The sequence below is a fragment of the Giraffa tippelskirchi genome, chromosome 4 (assembly GCF_054371585.1).
Source record: "Giraffa tippelskirchi isolate mGirTip1 chromosome 4, T2T-mGirTip1v1.2.pri, whole genome shotgun sequence".
Taxonomy (NCBI): domain Eukaryota; kingdom Metazoa; phylum Chordata; class Mammalia; order Artiodactyla; family Giraffidae; genus Giraffa; species Giraffa tippelskirchi.
The window spans coordinates 58,939,312-58,960,413 of record NC_137278.1 but is presented as its reverse complement, the minus strand read 5'-3'; the positions used below and the strand labels follow the sequence as shown (position 1 = coordinate 58,960,413).

Sequence of the window (21,102 nt, the reverse complement as noted above, 5' to 3'; positions counted from 1 at the left end):
CCATGGACAGAGGAACCTGGCAGGCTACAGTCCATAGGTTCACAAAAAGTCAGACATGACTGAAGCGACTTAGCATGCATGCATCTCAGTATAATAAAGCCAGTATATGACAGGCCCAAAGCTAACATACTAATTGGTGAAAGACCGAGAGCTTTTTGTTCACATATGAAACCTCCACCATTTTACTCCCCTCTTTACATTTTGATGTCACAGTTTACCTCTTTTTAATATTGCGTACTTTTTAACAGATTATAGTGTTAAAGTTATTAATACTCTTTTCCTTTAACCTTTAAACTGCAGTTAAGTGGTTAACACACCATGCTATTACAGAATTAGAGTTTTCAAAATCTGAAACTGTATTTACAGTATATTTACCTTTACCGGTGTGTTTTATACTTTAATATATTTTCATGTCACCAATGGCTTCCCTCGTGGCTCAGATGGTAAAGAATCCACCTGCCGTGTGGGAGATCTGGGTTTGATGCCTGGGTTGGGAAGATCCCCTGGAGGAGGGCATGGCAGCCCACTCCAGTATTGTTGCCTGGAGAATCCCCATGGACAGAGAAGCCTGGCGGGGTGCAGTCCATGGGGTCACAAAAGAGTCAGACACAACTGAGTGACAAAGCACAGCACAGCTCATCACCAATTAGCATATTTTCTCCTTGATATCTGAAGGATAACTTAGCCAGATAAAATATTCTTGGCTGGCTTTCTTTCTTTCAACAATTTGAATATATCATTCTATGCTTTCCTGACCTATATAGCATTTCTGCTAATGAGTCTTCTGATAGCCTAATGAGGGTTCGTTTGCAAGTTTACTATCTTTTTTCCTCTAGCTTTTTAAGGATTCTCTCTTTTTCTTTGATTTTTGACACTTTCATTATAATGGGTTCTTGGTAGTCTTTTTCACTGAGATAGTAGGATGACTTATTAGTTTCGTAAACTTGGATTATCTATGTCTCTCCTTAGGTTTGTGAAGTACTTAGCTAGTGTTTCTTTAAATAAACTTTCTGCCCCTCATTTCTCCTTTTGGAACTCCAATTATGCTAGATATTTGTACGTCTGATTGAATCCCATAGATTATGCACACTTTCTTCCCACTTTTTCATTCTTTTTTCTCTGTTCACTTCTGATTGGGTTATTTCAAAATCACTGTCTTCCTGGTTGCTAGTCTTTGATCTGTCCTGCTGCAGATTCCCTCTATTGCATTTTTATTTTAATCATCAAATTCTTCAGTTCTGGATTTTCTGTTGGGGTCTTTTTTATTTAACTTTTTGCTGAATTTCTCATTTTGTGCATACATTTTCCCCCTGGTTTCATTGAATTGTCTCCTGTGTTTCTTGTAGTCTATAGTTTCCTCAAAACAGCTATTTTTAATTCCTTATTGGCTCAATTATAATTTTTTTTCTGCTTTTGAGCTCAGTTATTGATGGATTATTATCTTTCGGTGATGTGTTTTCTTGATTCTTCCTTTCTTGTATCAGACACTTCCTCAAATCTTCGCTAGGTGCCTTCAGATAGGGTATACCGTTTGTTAATCCTGTTCTATCTGGGGTTCTCTCTGACCTTGTATTTATACGCCTGCTTTGCACTTCTTGCTCCCTCATGTGGCAGAATTCATAAGCTTTTATGTCTTCTGTGGTTCTTACAACTCACATGGCTGGCTGCTAGAAACCTCTCCTGTTTTCCAGAAAGTAGAGCTATAGCTCAAGTTTGTGTTTTCTCTTTTGCCAACAGATCCTGGTCTGTTTTTGTCATAGCACTCCTTTTACTATACTCACTCCTGCTACCAGTCTCTGCTCACAGAAGCCACCCTAGAGTGAGGGGAGGTATGCTTTTAGTTCTTGGGACATTGAGGGTGACCACCTGCTGGTGGGGAGATCCTTGGCTGAGCCTCATTGGCTGAGATCCTTGGCTGGGGCTCTTAAGTGGACTTCCTGCTGAAACTCTGAGCACAGACAGCAGGACCCATGACCCTTTAGTGCCTTTTGATGTTCTTATTTAGCCTTTCCTGATCTCTCCCCCCCAGTAATGGAGGTTCCTGCTTCCAGTACTCTTACTGTTGCTGGAGAAAAGTGGATTTCTTGTGTGCAGCATCTAGTACAGCTGGGGTAGCTGTGCACTCACTACATCTCCTTTTCACCTGTGGAGAAGTCATCATGAGATAGTTCAGTCTCTTATTGTATCAGCTTGTGGGGAGGGGCAGAGCTGATCAAGTTCCTCTTTCCCTCTCTGCTACATTCAGACTCGTATGTGTGTGTGTGTGTGCGCGCATGCATGTGTGTGTGTGTGTGTGTGTGTTCCCTCCAGTGGCGTGCTCTGATCACCTCCATAGGGTTGGAATTTTACAAATTCTCCCTCATCTGTGGGTATTTGCCCAAGTCCGAAATCTCCAGGTTTTCCCTAGTTATGGCTGGGAGTTGTTGGGGCAGGTTTGCTCACTCTGCTGATTCTGCAAACCAAACCAAGGATTTATCTATTACCAGATGAACAGGAAGGCAAGACTTCTCCCTGGTCCCTTGATTTATGTTGATAGATCACATTGTGCCCACAGAGGCACTCTTGTTTGTGTTTGTTTGAAAAGAAGGAACAAAAAGTAGACTTACACCACCATGATGTTGATGTCACTCCTTTTTCATTATATTACACTGCTTGTTGGCTACTCTTATATTGACTCTTCATGTTTTCTGTTTTCTTCTCTATTCTTTTCTTCGTAAAAATACCTATAATTTGTATCTATTTTATACATGTCACTGTCATTTCAATGGGGATTTCAGAGAGAAGGAGGGATCATAAACACGTGGGTTCAATATGCTATGTTCAAACTGATAAAACCTTTTTAAGGTAGAATTTGAAATGTATAAAACCTCAGAATGCCTAAGCCCTTTGATGCAAAGTTCTGTTTCTAGATTAATTAACCTGTAGAAATAATTCTACATGTACATAAAGAGATGTGTACAAGGACACAAAGATATGAGTATAGCATTGATCGTAACAATGAAAAACTAGAAACAGTTTATATGCTATCAACAAGGAAAAGGTTAAATAAACTTGGATGTCTATACTACAGAAAAATATGCAACAGTAAAAAAGAATACTATTGGCATATGTTGAAACCTCTCTAATAAATATTTTTAAGTTTAAAAAGCAAATATAAATAATATATAATCCCACTTATATTCTTTAAAAGCACACAAATACAGGGTTTTGAGCACATCATACAGGGATCATCACTGGGCCCACTAAGTATATTGCTCATCAGCAGAATGTTTATTTTTTTCTCTCACCAAGGAAGGGCTTAAATTACTTCCCCACAAATTAACCTGATGATGTCATTCAAAAACGCCCCCACTGGCTTTCAATCTATGATTGTATAAGTTATCTATTGCTGCACAGTAAATCACAGATCTTCCTTAACTTACCCATTGTAAGTTGAAAATATCATAAGTCAAGATGCATTTACTTTTTTAAAAAATTATTTTATATTGTACTATATTTACAATTTTGTGTTATTTCCAGGTGTACAGCAAAGTGATTCAGCTGAAAATATACATATATCTGTTCTTTTTGAAATTCTTTTCCCATTTAGGTTATTACAGAATATTGACCAGATTTCCCTATGCTATACAGTAGGTCCTTGTTGGTTATCTATTTAAAATACAGTATTTTGTGTATCTCAGTCCCACAGTCCCAGTTTATCCCTCTCCTCTACCTTTCCCCTTTGATAACCATAAGTTTTTTCTAAGTCTGTGAGTCAGTTTCTGTTTGGTAAATTTTTAGGTAGGAAGTTAGGCATGAGCAACTGAGGGGTGGCCTAGCTGAAAAAGATTCAAGCTGATATCTAAACCCCACCCCAGTTGCTTTACAGACAAGCAAGAGATAAGAGAATTCAGAACCACTAAACCAGTTTTACAACAAATGTTAAAAGAACTTCTCTAGGCAGGAAACACAAGAGAAGGAAAAGACCTACCTACAGAAAATAAATCCAAAGCAATTAAGAAAATAGGAATAGGATCATACATATTAATAATTACCTTAAATGTAAATGGATTAAATGCACCAACCAAAAGACACAGACTTGCTGAGGTGGATCCAGAAACAAGACCCATATATATGTCATCCAGAAGAGCCCACCTCAGACCTAGGGACATCTACAGACTGAAAGTAAGGGGGTGGGAGAAGGTATTCCATGCAAATGGAATTCATAAGAAAGCTGAAGTAGCAATACTCATATCACACAAAATAGACTTTAAAACAAAGACTATCATAAAAGACAAAGAAGGACACTACATAATGATCAAGGGTTTAATCCAAGAAGAAGATATAACAATTATATATGCACCCAACATAGAAGTACCTCAATATGTAAGGCAAATACTAATAAACATAAAGGGAGAAATTAACAGTAACACAATAATAGTGTGGGACTTTAGTACCCTATTTTCATCAATGGACAGATCATCTGAACAAAAAATTAATAAGGAAACACAGACCTTAAATGATACTTTAGACAAGTTGGACTTTATTGATATTTATAGAGCATTCAACCCTAAAGCAGCAGGCTACTCAAGTGTACACAGAACATTGTCCAGGATTGACTACATGCTGTGCTGCAAGACAAGCCATGGTAAATTTAAGAAAATCGAAATTATATCAAGCATCTTTTCTGATTACAACATTATGTGATTAGAGATAAACTATAAGACAAAACCTCTAAAAAACTCAAACACGTGGCAGCTAAATAATATACTACTCAATAACCATTGACTCACTGAAGACATCAAAGAGGAAATAAAAAACTACTTAGAGACAAATGAAAACACAATGGTCCAAAACTTATGGAATTCAGCAGAAAGCAGTTCTAAAGGGGAAGTTTATAGCAATACAATTTTACCTCAAGAAACAAGAGAAATCTCGAATAAAAACTGTCAGTCCATGCGTGCCTAAATGAGTATGTAAAAGCCCTCTCTTGAAAATCCCTGTACCTCCTCATTCTGGCACCAGTGCCTCTCTTGGCTTGGCCCACCTCTCCCTTGAGGTGTTCTTATAAGACCTCAGATTCTTCTTAGTGTCCTTAAGAAGAACTGAGGCCCCACAGGGGAGGGTCCTCTTCAATTCTCCCTGTATCTGCTAATACAAATAGGCTCATTTGTATAATTTTTTTTGTGGTTCTGTATATAAACAATATCATATGATACTTGCCTGTCTCTGTATGACTTACTTCACTTAGTATGATCATCTCCAGGTGCATCCATGTTGTTGCAAATGACATTTCATTCTTTTTAATGATTGAATAATATTCCAGTGTGTGTGTGTGTGTGTGTGTATGTATATCCATTCATCTGTCAATGGAGATTAAGTTGCTTCTATGTTTTGGCTATTGTAAACAGTGCTGCAATGAACATTGGGTTGCATATATCCTTTCAAGCCATGATTTTCTCCAGATATATGCTCAGGAGTGGGATAGCTAGTTCGTATGGTAGCTCTGTTTTGGTTTTTAAAAGAACATCCATACTGTTCTCTATAGTAGCGGTACCAATTTACAGTACCACCAACAGTGTGAGAGGTTTCCCTTTTTTCCACACCCTCTCCACCAATTATTGTTTATAGACTTTATGATGGCCAGTAGTCAAAGCTAGGATTTTTCCAGTAGTCATGTACGGATGTGAGAGTTGGACCATAAAGAAGGCTGTTGTTGTTCAGTCGCTCAGTCATGTCTGACTGTTTACAAACCCATGGACTGCAGCACGACACTAGGCTTCCCTGTCCTTCACCATCTCCTGGAACTTGCTCAGACTTACGTCCATTGAGTCATAATGGGTCCATTATGATGCAATCATAATGTCAATGATGCCATCCAACCATGTCATCCTCTGTCACCTCCTTCTCTTACCCTCAATCTTTCCCAGGATCAGGGTCATTTCCAGTGAGACAGTGCTTCATATCAGGTGGCCAAAGTATGGGAGCTTCAGCTTCAGCTTTGGCATCAGTCCTTCCAATGAATATTCCGGGTTGATATCCTTTAGGATTGACTGGTTTGATCACCTTGCTGTCCAAGGGACTCTCAAAAGTCTTCTCCAACACTGCAATTCAAAACCATCAATTCTTCAGCACTCAGTCATCTTTATGACGTACATGACTACTGTACATATCACATCTGTACATGACTACTGGAAAACCATAGCTTTGACTATTCGGACCTTTGTCGGCAAAGTGATGTCTACTTTTTAATATGCTGTCTAGATTTGTCAGAGCTTTTCTTCCAAGGAGCAAGTGTCTTAATTTCATGGATGCAGTCACCATCCACAGTGATTTTGGAGCCCAAGAAAATAAAAGTCTCTCACTGTTTCTATTGTTTCCCCATCTATTTGCCATGAAGTGATGGGACCGGATGCCATGATCTTCATTTTCTGAATGTTGAGTTTTAAGCCAGCTTTTTCACTCTCCTTGTTCACCTTCATTAAGAGGCTATTTAGTTCTTCCCTTTCTGCCATTAGTGTGGTGTCATCTGCATATCTGAGGTTATTGATATTGCTCCTGGCAATGTCAATTCCAAGCCTGTGATTTATCAAGCCCAGCTTGTCACATGATGTACTCTGCACATAAGTTAAATAAGTAGGGTGATATACAGCCTTGACATACTCCTTTCCCAATTTGGAACCAGTCCATTGTTCCATATCCAGTTCTAACTGTTGCTTCTTGACCTGCATACATATTTCTCAGGAGGCAGGTAAGGTGGTCTGGTATTCCCATCTCTTTCAGAATTTTCCACAGTTTATTGTGATCCACACAGCCAAAGGCTTTAAGCATAGTCAATGAAGCAAAGGTAGGTGTTTTCTGGAATTCTCTTGCCTTTTTTATGATGCAATGGATGTTGGCAATTTGATCTCTGGTTTCTCTGCCTTTTCTAAATCCAGCTTGTACATCTGGAAGTTCTCAGTTCAAGTACTGTTGAAGCCTAGCAGGAAGGATTTTGAGGATTACCTTGCTAGCATGTGAAATGAGCACAGTTGTGCCCTTTTTTGGGATTGGGATGAAAACTCACCTTTTCCAGTCCTATAGTCACTGCTGAGTTTTCCAAATTTGCTGGCTTATTGAGTGCAGCACTTTCACAGCATCATCTTTCTGGATTTGAAAAACCTCAGCTGGAATTCCATCACCTCCACTAGCTTTGTTTGTAGTAATGCTTCCTAAGGTCCACTTGACTTCACATTCCAGGATGTCTGGCCCTAGGTGAGTGACCACACCATCACGGTTATCTATGTTATTAAGATCTTTCTTGTATAGTTCTTCTATATATTCTTGCCACTTCTTAATTTCTTCTGCTAGGTCATTACTATTTCTGTCCCATCTTTGCATGAAATGTTCTCTTGGTATCTCTAATCTTCTTGAAGAGATCTCTAGTCTTTCCCATTCTATTGTTTTCCTCTATTTTTTGTGCATTGTTTACTTAAGAAGGCTCTCATCTCTCCTTGCTATTACTTGGAACTTCGCTCAGATGGGTATATCGTTCCCTTTCTTTGCTTTTCACTTCTCTTCTTTTCTCAGACAAACACTTTGCCTTCTTGCATTTCTTTTTCTTTGGGATGGTTTTGGTCACTGCCTCCTGTACAATGTTGTGAACCTCCGTCCATAGTTCTTCAGGCCCTCTGTCTATCAGATCCAATTCCTTTAATCTATTTATCACTTCCACTGTATAATCATAGGGGGTTTGATTTAGGTATACTTGGATGGCCTATTCGTTTTCCCTGCTGTCTTCAATTTAAGCCTGAATTTAGCAATAAGGAGTTCATGATCTGAGCCACAGTCAGCTCCTGATCGTGTTTTTGCTGACTGTATAGAGCTTCTCCATCTTCTGCTGTAAAGAATATAATCAATGTGAATTTGGTATTGACCATCTAGTGATGTTCATGTCCAGAGTCATCTGTTGTGTTATTGGAAGAGGGTGTCTGCTGTGACCAGTACATTCTCTTGGCAAAATTCTGTTAATCTTTGCCCTGCTTGATTTTGTATACCAAGGCCAAATTTGTCTTGAAGTAACAACTCCAGATATCTCTTGACTTCCTACTTTTGCATTCCAATCCCCTATGATAAAAAGCACATCTTATTTTGGTGTTAGTTCTAGAAAGTCTTGTAGGTCTTCATAGAACCATTCAACTTCAGCTTCTTCAGCATCAGTGGTTGGGGCATAACTTGAATTACTATGATGCTGAATGGTTTGCCTTGGAAACGAACTGAGATCCTTCTGTCGTTTTTGAGATTTCACCCAAGTACTGCATTTCGGACTCTTGTTGACTATGAGGGCTACTCCACTTCTTCTAAGGGATTCTTTCCTACAGTAGTAAATATAATGGTCATCTGAATTAAATTCTCCCATTCGTCCATTTTAGTTCACTCATTCCTAAAATGTCGATGTTCACTCTTGCCATCAGAATTGATGCTTTCCAATTGTGGTGCTAGAGAAGACTCTTGAGAGTCTCTTGGACTGCAAGGAGATAAAACCAATCAATCCTAAAGGAAATCAACCCTGAATATTCATTGGAAGGATTGGTGCTGAAGCTGAAGCTCCAGAGCTTCGGCCGCCTAATGGGAGGAGCCAACTGATTGTAAAAGACCCTGATGTTGGGAAAGATTGAAGGCAAAAGGAGAGGGAGGTGGCAGAGAATGAGATGGTTAGATAGCATCATTGATTCAGTGAACATGAGTTTGAGCAAACTTTAGGAGATAGTGAAGGACAGAGGAGCCTGGCATGCTGTAGTCCATGGGGTCATAAAGAATTGGACACAACTTGGCAACTGAACAACAACAACATTCTGACTGGTGTGAGGTGATATCTCATTGCAGTTTTGACTTGCATTTCTCTAATAATTAGTGGTGTTGAGCATCTTTTCATGTGCCTTTTGGCCATCTGTATGTTTTCTTTGGAAAAATGTCTGTTTAGGTCTTCTGCTCATTTGTTGTTTTCTTTTATATTGAAAAAAAAAAGGCATTTAATACACCTAGCCCTTGGAACATCATAGTATAGCCTAGCCTACCTCAAATATGTTTATAACACTTACATTAATCTGTAGTTGGGCAAAATCATCTAACACAAAGCCTATTTTATAATTAGAATCTCATGTAATTTATTGACTACTGTATTGAAAGCAGAATACCAAATGGTTGTCTAGCTTCAGAATGGCTGTAACTGATCACGTGGCTGACTGTGAGCACAGCTTGCTGCTACTCCCCTGCATTAGGAGAGAGTATTATACTGTACATTGCTTGCAGAAGGAAAGATTAAAATTCAAAATTAGAAGTACAGTTGCCACTTAAATGCATATTGCTTTCACTCCATTGTGAAGTTAAAAAATTATAAGTCCAGCCATTGTAATTCAGGGACACTCTGTATCTCAACCAAATGGTCAACACCGAAATCAAATTGATTATATTCTTTGCAGCCAAAGATGGAGAAGCTCTATACAGTCAGCAAAAACAAGACCAGGAGCAGACTGTGGCTCAGATCATGAACTGCTTATTGCCAAATTCAGACTTAAATTGAAGAAAGTAGGAAAACCACTAGTCCATTCAGGTATGACCTAGATCAAATCCCTTATGAGTATACAGTGGAAGTGACAAATAGATTTAAGGGACTAGACCTGATAGACAGAGTGCCTGATGAACTATGGACAGAGGTTTGTGACATTGTACAGGAGACAGGGATCAAGAAAATCCCCATGGAAAAGAAATGCAAAAAAGCAAAATGGCTGTCTGAGGAGGCCTTACAGATAGCTGGGAAGAGAAGAGAAGCGAAAAGCAAAGGAGAAAAGGAAAGATATTCTCATCTGAATGCAGAGTTCCAAAGAATAGCAAGGAGAGATAAGAAAGGCTTCCTCAGCGATCAGTGCGAAGAAATAGAGGAAAACAACAGATTGGGAAAGACTAGAGATCTCTTCAAGAAAATTAGAGATACCAAACGAACATTTCATGCAAAGATAGGCTCGATAAAGGACAGAAATTGTATGGACCTAACAGAAGCAGAAGATATTAAGAAGAGGTGGCAAGAATACACAGAAGAACTGTACAAAAAAGATCATCACGACCCAGATAATCACGATGGTGTGATCACTCACCTAGAGCCAGACATCCTGGAATGTGAAGTCAAGTGCGTGTTAGAAAGCATCACTACGAACAAAGCTAGTGGAGGTGATGGAATTCCAGTTGAGCTATTTCAAATCCTCAAAGGTGATGCTGTGAAAGTGCTGCACTCGATATGCCAGCAAATTTGGGAAACTCAGCAGTGGCCACAGGACTGGAAAAGGTCAGTTTTCGTTCCAGTCCCAAAGAAAGGCAATGCCAAAGAATGCTCAAACTACCACACAATTGCACTCATCTCACATGCTAGTAAAGTAATGCTCAAAATTCTCCAAGCCAGGCTTCAACAATACGTGAACCGTGAACTTCCAGATGTTCAAGCTGGTTTTAGAAAAGGCAGAGGAACCAGAGATCAAATTGCCAATATCCGCTGGATCATCAAAAAAGCAAGAGAGTTCCAGAAAAACATCTATTTCTGCTTTATTGACTATGCCAAAGCCTTTGACTGTGTGGATCACAATAAACTGTGGAAAATTCTTCAAGAGATGGGAATACCAGACCATCTGACCTGTCTCTTGAGAAACCTGTATGCAGGTCAGGAAGCAACAGTTAGAACTGGACATGGAACAACAGACTGGTTCCAAATAGGAAAAGGAGTCCGTCAAGGCTGTATATTGTCACCCTACTTATTTAACTTGTATGCAGAGTACATCATGAGAAACGCTGGGCTGGAAGAAACACAAGTTGGAATCAAGATTGCCGGGAGAAATATCAATAACCTCAGATATGCGGATGACACCACCCTTATGGCAGAAAGTGAAGAAGAACTAAAGAGCCTCTTGATGAAGGTGAAGGAGGAGAATGAAAAGGTTGGCTTAAAGCTCAACATTCAGAAAACTAAGATCATGGCATCTGGTCCCATCACTCCATGGGAAATAGATGCGGAAACAGTGTAAACAGTGTCAGACTTTATTTTTTTGGGCTCCAGAATCACTGCTGATGGTGACTGCAGCCATGAAATTAAAAGACGCTTACTTCTTGGAAGGAAGGTTATGGCCAACCTAGATGGCATATTTAAAAGCAGAGACATTACTTTGCCAACAAAAGTCCGTCTAGTCAAGGCTATGGTTTTTCCAGTGGTCATGTATGGATGTGAGAGTTGGACGATGAAGAAAGCTGAGTGCCGCAGAATTGATGCTTTTGAACTGTGGTGTTGGAGAAGACTCTTGAGAGTCCCTTGGACTGCAAGGAGATCCAATCAATCCATCCTAAAAGAGATCAATCCTGGGTGTTCATTGGAAGGTCTGATGTTGAAGCTGAAACTCCAATACTTTGGCCACCTCATGCGAAGGGTTGACTCATTGGAAAAGACCCTAATGCTGGGTAGGATTGGGGGCGGGAGGAGAAAGGGACGACAGAGGATGAGATGGTTGGATGGCATCACCAACTTGATGGACATGGGTTTGGATAGACTCTGGGAGTTGGTGATGGACAGAGAGGCCTGGTGTGCTGCAATTCATGGGGTTGCAAAGAGTCGGACACGACTGAGCGACTGAACTGTATCTCAAAACAACAAGTATTTATTTCTCTCAGTTTCTGTAAGACAGGAATCTGGGCTTTGCGTAGCTGGGTTCTCTATTCAAGGGGTTCCACAAGATTGCTGCAAGACCAGGGTTGTGACCACCTCAAGGATCCACCAGATGATTCACTTTAAAATTTTATGTTCCAGTAAAATAACATTACTTATTACAAATGTGATATCAATAAGTATAGAATACTTAAAAATTACAGCTAAGCAAAAGAAAATTTAGAAGACATATACACATATTCATACACATCCAAGCTCACTTACATGACTGTTGGTGCAGTCCAGTTCTTTGAAGGTGGTTAGTCAGAGGCCACCCTTAGTTCCTCACTATGGGGGCCTCTGTAGTACAGCTCACAGCATGGGAACTGACTGCTTCAGAGCAAATGGGTGAGAAAGAGAAGAGCGTGAGTAAGTTGGAAATCAGTCTTAGGTTACCTAATCTCAAGTCATCCATCACTTTTGTTAGAAGTAAGTCACTAGGTCCAGCCCTTGGGGGGAAGGTCTTATGTAAGAGTATGACTACCAAGAGGTAAGGATCATCTCTGAAGTTGCCTACAACTACGGTTAAAAGATAATTCAGGGAGTTTCAGCAGAAAAGTCAGAAGCAAAGATTTGTGTAATATAAGCAAATGGCATCTAAGCACAGTTACTTGCTTATAGTAGATGCTAAACAATATTTTTTTCATTTTTTAACTTTTCATTTTGAAATAATTTTCAAAGTTAAAGTTGCAAGAATAGTGAAAGAATCCCATGCAGTCTTTATCCACACTACTTGTTGAAAATTATATTTGAATACATTATGCAATTTGTCACATGAGAAGGCATTATTTGTAGCCATCAAAGCTTTGGGGCCTGGTGAGAGGGGTCCATCCTGTGCTGAAGTCATATTTGTTCTCTGAGTATATAGTTGTCATCTTTCAAATGTTCTCTTCTTCCTCCTTCTCCAACAGAAAATCCTGAGGGAGCAGCTCTGTACTTTGTCTCTGGTGTGTGTATTGGACTGGTCCTCACCCTAGCTGCCTTGGTGATGAGGATCTCTTGCCACACAGACTGCTGTCAGCATTCCCAGAAGTTTCTGAAGGACCAAGAAAGCAGCAGCAACAGCAGCGACAGTGAGGATGGCAGCTTGGATGCAGCATCTGAAATCTCAGTCAGGAGACATCGGCGCTTTGAGAGGACTTTGAACAAGAATGTCTTCACCTCAGTGGAGGAGCTGGAGCGAGCCCAGCGGCTGGAGGAGCGGGAACGTATCATCAGGGAGATTTGGATGAATGGCCAGCCTGAGGTTCCCGGCACCAGGAGCCTGAACCGCTACTACTAGGGGCAGGAGCAGGAACACATACTCCACTGTTTAGCTGCCTGGGAGAGAAAGGACCCCACAGAGACAGTGGGCACTAAGAGTTGAATACAGTTCTGCTAATGTTATGGTGGCAGAGATAAGCAGGACGCTGTCATTTTTGAAACAGTATGACAGATTTGTCCCTTTTGGCTATATGGAGAAGTAGAAAAACCAAGTCATTTCATCAACCTTTCTAGATCTTGAAATAGTGCTGAAAACCCTCTCCAGCAATGTGGATGGAGACTAGAGGAATGGGACTTGTGGTTTCTCTTGATTTCTGAGGATCTCAGAAGTTTCTGCAGACTTCATTGCTATGTTTTATTTCTATAGAAAAGGAAATATTATTATAGCAAGAGGGCTAGGAAGAGCCGTAAATGCTCTTAATGCAACTTAAATGACTGCTTGCCATGGAGGTGATTTTGATCCAGGTAGCATGATCCATGCTTATTATTTAAGGCCTATTTTCAAATCTTGTATTGTAATTGCAACCTCTTCCATTTTAACTGGCACCTCAGGGATTAAAATCCTGTTTTTTATTACAGTTACCACTTCACTCATGAAAATGAATAATGTATTATAGGAGATGTGTCAATGAACTAGAAAAATGTCAATAACCTCAAAGGATGAAGGGTTTTATTTTAAATAGCTTCTAAGGAATATATTAATGTGCATTTAATGCTGTATGCATTTGAAAATGCAGCAGCAGAACAAAAGCTGTGTCTCCCCCCTTTTGGAGAAAAGAAAATTTTATGACTCTAGATAATCTTGACTTTAAACATTTTGTTAAAAAAATAAAAGCCATGTTTGGATTTATAGTAAGAGAATGGGAATGGAGGTGAGGAATAAAGCCAAAATTAGGTTGGGATAAAAAATAAAAGTTACATAAAATCTTTTTTGTTTCATGTTTTATTTCTGTGGTTACACTTACTTTAAACAGCAGCCCTTTTATAGGTGGATGTGGTCTTTTGCCAGATCCTTCAAATAAGGAGAATTGTGAGAAACAGAAAAACCAGAGAATGGAGAAATGACACCCAAGGGCTTGTTATTTTATGTATGTTTCTATTATGATTACGGTATAGTTAAGTGGCAAGTTGATATAGGAGTAGAAGACTTACCAAAAGCTAGAAATAATAGGGTAGCCTCATATGGAGAGAGGAAGTTGGTAAGGAAGGGAGGCAAGGCTGAACCACATTTAGAAATGGGTTACAGAGGAGGATGCAGCATCCTCCAACCTGATACACAGGAATAATGTTAGTTCTGTGTGACTGTCAGATCCCTTTTCTTGCCATGCAGTAGTTCTTTAGTCTGTCTGGATACTCCAGACCCTTCCTACTAGATTTCTCCTGTTCATTGGCTTTGTCATCATACCTGAGAGGCTGGTTGGGAGACTTTCTCTGCTGGACTCTTTATTAGTAATACTTTGGCAACACACTCTCTGTGATAGGGGCTTGGAAGTCTGCCTTAAGAACTGAGAAGTTACAAATACATGTTTCCCAAGGGAGCAAATGTTTGCTTAAAACCCTTAGTGGCTGGCTTGATTATACCTTTTTGAGTGACTTCATTGGCAACTGCCCCAAATCTTGTTAAATCAAGCATCTGTGAATCTGGTTTCAGTCCCTTGCCAACAAGTACAGGAATCATATCATTTCCCCTGAGCATTATATTAATATCATCTATATTGGTCTCTGCCTCTTTTTTAATTTTTAAATTTATTTTATAAATTAATTTTTATTGGGGTAGAGTTGCTTTACAATGTTGTGTTAGTATCTGGCTGTACAGAAACATGAATCAGTCACACATATATCTACTCTTTTTCAATTTCCTTCCCATTTAGGTCACCACAGAACATTGATTAAGAGTTCCCTGTGCTATACAGTAGGTTCTAATTAGTAATGTGTATATTTCAGTCCCAATCTCCCAATTTATCCCACCCCATCCCTTCCCCTCTTGGTAACCATAAGTTTGTTCTCTACATTTGTGACTCTATTTCTACTTTGCAAATAAGTTCATCTCTACCATTTTCTAGATTTCATACGTAAATGATACTATACAATATTTGTTTGTCTCTTTCTGATTTCACTCTGTATGACAGTCTCTAGGTTGATCCACATCTCCACAAATGGTATTATTTTTTTTCCTTTTTATGAATAATATTCCATTGTATATTTGTACCATGTCTTCTTTCTCCATTCCTCTTTCAGTGGACATTGAGGTTGCTTCCATGTCCTGGTTATTGTAAGTCATTCTGCAATGAACATCAGGATGCATGTGCATCCTTTTGAATTATGGTTTTCTTTGGATATATGCCTAGAAATGGGATTGCTAGATCATGTGGTAGCTCTATGTTTTATTTTTTAAGAAACCTCCATACTGTTCTCACAGTGGCTGTGTCAATTTACATTTCCATCAACAGTTGTGGGATGGTTCCCTTTCCTCCATACCCTTTCCAGCATTTATTGTTTGTAGAATTTTTGATGATGGCCATTCTAGCTGGTGTGAGGTGATACCTCATTGCAGTTTTGATTTGCATTATCCAGTTATTTAGTGGTGTTGAGTCTGTTTTCATGTGTTTGTTGGCCATCTGTATTTTTTTCTTTGGAGAAATATTTTGGTCTTGTCCATGTAGGTCCTGTGACCACTTTTTGATTGAGTGGTTTGTTGTTTGATATTGAGCTGAATGAGCTGTTTGTATGTTTTAGAGATTAATCCCTAGATGGCAGTATCATTTGCAAATATTTTCTCCCATTCTGAGGGTTATCATCTTGTTTATGATTTTCTTTGCTGTGCAAAAGCTTTTAAGTTTAATTAGGTCCCATTTGCTTATTTTTGTTTTTATTTTATTTTCATTACTGTAGGTGGTGGATCAGAAAAGATCCCATTATCACTTAACGTTAGAGAGAGTTCTGTCTGTATTCCTCTAAGAGCTTTGTAGTATCTGGTCTAACATTTAGGTCTTCAATTTGTTTTGAGTTTATTTTTGTGTGTGGTGTTAAAGAGTGTTCTAATTTCATTTTTTAACATGTAGCTGCCCAGTTTTCCCAGCATCATTTATTGACGAGACTGTCTTTCCTCTACTGTATAGTCTTGACTCCTGTGTTATACATTAATGGATCATAGGTGCATAGGTTCCTTTCTGGCCTTTCAATCTTGTTCCATTGAGTTATATTTCTATTTTTGTACAGTACCATACTGTTTTGATGGACTGTAGCTTTGTCACATAGCCTAAATTCAGGAAGCCTGATTCTTCAAACTCCATTTATCTTTCTCAAGATTGCTTTGACTATTCAGAATCTTTCGTGTTTCCATACTATTTGTAAAAATTTTTGTTCTAATTCTGTGAATATTGCCATTGGTAATTTGATAAAAACTACATTGAATCTGTAGATTACTTTGGGTAGTATAGTCATTTTGACAATATTGATTCTTCCACTTCAAGAATATGGTACCTCTCTCCATCTGTTTGTGTCTTCTTTGATTTCTTTCATTAGTATCCTATAGTTTTCTGATCACGGGTCTTTTGCCTCCTAAGGTAGGTTTATTCTTAGGTTTTTTATTCTTTTTGTTGCAATGGTAAATAAGATTGTTTCCTTAATCTCTCTTTCTGATCTTTCATTGTTAGTGTATAGGAGTGCAAGAGACTTCTATATGTTAATTTTATAGCCTACAACTTTATCAAATTTATTGAGGAGCCCTAGTAGTTTTCTGATAGCATCTTAAGGATTTTCTATGTATAGCACTGGGCTTCCCTGGTGGATCAGCGGTAAAGAATTTGGATTCTGTGGGAGAAGGTGAGGGTGGGATGATTTGAGAGATTAGCATTGAAACATGTATATTACCATATGTAAAACAGATGACCAGAGTAAGTCTGATGCATGAGCAGGGCATTCAAAGCTGGTGATATGGGACAAGCCAAAGGGATGGGGTGGGAAGGGATGTGGGAGGCTGGTTCATGATGGGGGACACATGTGTACCAAGGCTGATTCATGTTGATTTATGGAAAAATCATCAAAATATTATAAAGTAATTATTCTCCAATTAAAATAAATTAATTTAAAAATTAAATTAAATTAAATATAACTTAAAAGGCAAAGAAAGAAACTCACTGCCAAGCAGAAGTCACAGACTTGACTCCTTGGTCAGGGAGATCTCCTGGCAAAGGAAACAGCAAACTACTCCTGTATTCTTGCCTGGGAATTCCCATGGACAGGGGAGCCTGGACAGTCCAAGAGGTCACAAAAGAGATGGACATGACTTAGCGACTAAACAACAACATGTATAGTATGTCATCTGCAAATAGTGACAATTTTAGTTCTTTGTTTCCAATTTGAATTCCTTTCATTTTTTCTTATCTGATTGCCATTCTAGGACTTTAAAGCTATGTTGAATAAAAATGGCAAGAGTGAACATCCCTTGTCCTGTTTCTGATTTTAAAGGGATTGTTTTTCAGCTTTTCACCTGTGATATTAGCTGTAGGTTTGTCATATATGGCCTTTATTACGTTGAAGTAGGTTTCCTCTACGCTTACTTTCTGGAGAGTTTTTATATATGGGTGTTGAACTTTGTCAAAAGATTTCTCTGCCTCTACTGAGATGATCTTATGGTTTTTATTCTTCAATTTTTAAATATGATATATCACATTGATTGATCTGTATATATTGAAGAATCCTTGCATTTCTGGGATAAAGCCTATTTGGTCATTGTGTATGATCCTTTTAATGTGTTGTAGAATTCTGTAGGCTAGTATTTTGTTGATTATTTCTGTGTCTATGTTCATCAGTAATATTGGTCTATAATTTTCTTATTTTGTGATATCTTTGTCTGGTTTGGGTGTCAGGGTGATGGTGGCCTTGTATAATGAGCTTTGGAATATTCCCTTCTGTGCAATTTTTTTGAAGCATTTGAGAAGGACAGGTATTAGGTGTTCTCTAAATGTTGGAAAGAATTTCACATATGAAGCCATTTGGCCCTGGGCTTTTGTTTGTTGGAAGAGTTTTTTAGTAAGAGTTTCAATTTCACTACTTGTTATTGGTCTGTTCATATTTTCTATTTCTTCCTAGATCAGTATCTGTAGGCTATATTTTTCTAAAAATCCTTCCATTTCTTCTAGGTTGTCCATTTTATTGGCATATAGTTGCTAGACCATTCAGGTATGACCTAAATCAAATCCCTTATGATTATACAGTGGAAGTGAGAAATAGATTTAAGGGACTAGATCTGATAGAGTGCCTGATGATCTATGGACAGAGGTTCATGACATTGTACAGGAGACAGGGATCAAGACCATCCCCGTGGAAAAGAAATGTAAAAAAGCAAAATGGCTGTCTGAGGAGGCCTTACAAATGGCTGCGAAAAGAAGAGAAGTAAAAAGCAAAGGAGAAAAGGAAAGATATTCCCATCTGAATGCAAAGTTCCAAAGAATAGCAAGGAGAGATAAGAAAGGCTTCCTCAGTGATCAACGCAAAGAAAGAGAAGAAAACAACAGAATGGGAAAGACTAGAGATCTCTTCAAGAAAACTAGAGATACCAAGGGAACATTTCATGCAAAGATAGGCTCGATAAAGGACAGAAATTGTATGGACCTAACAGAAGCAGAAGATATTAAGAAGAGGTGGCAAGAATACACAGAAGAACTGTACAAAAAAGATCTTCATGACCCAGATAATCACGATGGTGTGATCACTCACCTAGAGCCAGACATCCTGGAATGTGAAGTCAAGTGGGTGTTAGAAAGCATCACTACGAACAAAGCTAGTGGAGGTGATGGAATTCCAGTTGAGTTATTTCAAATCCTCAAAGGTGATGCTGTGAAAGTGCTGCACTCGATATGCCAGCAAATTTGGGAAACTCAGCAGTGGCCACAGGACTGGAAAAGGTCAGTTTTCATTCCAATCCCAAAGAAAGGCAATGCCAAAGAACGCTCAAACTACCGCACAATTGCACTCATCTCACACACTAGTAAAGTAATGCTCAAAATTCTCCAAGCCAGGCTTCAACAATACGTGAACCGTGAACTTCCAGATGTTCAAGCTGGTTTTAGAAAAGGCAGAGGAACCAGAGATCAAATTGCCAACATCTGCTGGATCATCGAAAAAGCAAGAGAGTTCTAGAAAAACATCTATTTCTACTTTATTGACTATGCCAAAGCCTTTGACTGTGTGGATCACAATAAACTGTGGAAAATTCTTCAAGAGATGGGAATACCAGACCAGATGGCCTGCCTCTTGAGAAATATGCATGCGGGTCAGGAAGCAACAGTTAGAACTGGACATGGAACAACAGACTGGTTCCAAATAGGAAAAGGAGTATGTCAAGGCTCTATATTGTCACCATGCTTATTTAACTTATATGCAGAGTACATCATGAGAGACACTGGCTGGATGAAGCACAAGTTGGAATCAAGATTGCCAGGAGAAATATCAATAACCTCAGATATGCGGATGACACCACCCTTATGGCAGAAAGTGAAGAAGAACTAAAGAGCCTCTTGATGAAAGTGAAAGAGAAGAGTGAAAAAGTTGGCTTAAAGCTGAACGTTCAGAAAACTAAGATCATGGCATCTGGTCTCATCACTTCATGTCAAATAGATGGGCAAACAGTGGAAACAGTGGCTGACTTTATTTTTTTCAGCTCCAAAATCACTGCAGATGATGATTGCAGCCATGAAATTTAAAGACGTTCACTCCTTGGAAGGAAAGCTATTACTAACCTAGGCAGCATATTAAAAAGCAGAGACATTACTTTGCCAACAAAGGTCCATCTAGTCAAGGCCTTGATTTTTCCAGTAGTCATGTATGGATGTGAGTGTTGGACTATAAAGAAAGCTGAGAGCCAAAGAATTGATGCTTTTGAACTGTGGTGTTGCAGAAGACTGTTGAGAGTTCCTTGGACTGCAAGGAGATTCAACCAGTCCGTCCTAAAGGAGATCAGTCCTGAGTGTTCATTGGAAGGACTGAGATTGAAGCTGAAACTCCAATACTTTGGCCACCTGATGCGAAGAGCTGACTCATTTGAAAAGACCCTAATGCTGGGAAAGATTGAAGGCGAGAGGAAAAGGGGATGGCAGAGGATGAGAAGGTTTGATGACATCACTGACTCAATGGACATGAGTTTGGGTAGGCTCCGAGAGTTGGTGATGGACAAGGAGGCCTGGTGTGCTGCAGTCCATGGGGTTGCAACGAGTCGGACATGACTGAACGACTGAACTGAACTGAACTGAACTGCTTACCTTGGGAACTAGATGGGCATGAAATAATGCTGACACCTTGTGGTTGCTGCTTATAACAACAATTTAAAAACCGGTGCTGATGTGCTCTTAACATTCATAAGCCCTGTGGGGCTTCTTCCCAGGTGATACCATGGTTCCACCTGCTAATGCAGGAGATGCAGATTGGATCCCTGGGTTAGGAAGATCCCTTGGAGTAGGAAATGGCAACTCACTCCAATATTCTTGCCTGGGAAATCCCATGGACAGAGGAACCTGGCTACCGTCCATGCGGTTGCAGAGTCGGACATGACTGAGAACACACACTCTAGATGAAAAAAAAAACAAACAGAAAATCTCTACAAAGAAATAGAAGTACATATTTTTTAAAAGAACCAAATGGAGGGAACTTCCCTGGTGGTCCAGTGGCTAAGACTCTATGCTCCCAATGCAGGGGGCCTGGATTCAATCCCTGGTCAGGAAACTAGATCCCACATGCCACAACAAAGATCGAAGATCCCACATGCTGCAACCAAGACCTGGCACAGCCAAATAAGTAAATTTTTAAAACAGAACCAAATGGAAATTATAGAATTGAAAAAAAAACGTAATAGGTGAAATTCTAAAATTCACTGGATGAACTCAGTAGCACAGGGTTGATGAGAGGATAGGGTCACAGAAGCTGACTTGCAGAAGAATTTACAGTAACACTTCAAGGTTGACATTTCAGAAGAATTTATCCAATCTGAGTGACAGAGAGAAAACAGACCCCATGCAGGCAGGGCTTACTGTGATGACCATTTTGCAATATGTACAAATAGTGAGTCATTATGCTATATACTTGAAACTAACACAGTGGCACATGTCCATTATGTATCAATGAAAAAGATATGAGGAATT

At 39.2% G+C, this 21,102-nt stretch overlaps 1 protein-coding gene across 1 annotated transcript in view; it reads left to right on the top strand.

Annotated features, from left to right (window-relative positions):
- Positions 1–13,892, top strand: part of EVA1A (eva-1 homolog A, regulator of programmed cell death) — a gene marked incomplete at its 5' end in the record, with an annotated part of 72,114 nt that extends 58,222 nt beyond the window's left edge. The window contains 2 exons of the mRNA XM_081590472.1: positions 9,441–9,571; positions 12,613–13,892. Of these exons, the coding sequence (XP_081446598.1) occupies positions 9,441–9,571; positions 12,613–12,983 (502 nt within the window). The remainder of the gene's footprint in view (positions 1–9,440; positions 9,572–12,612) is intronic.
- Between the last annotated feature and the right edge of the window lie 7,210 nt (positions 13,893–21,102).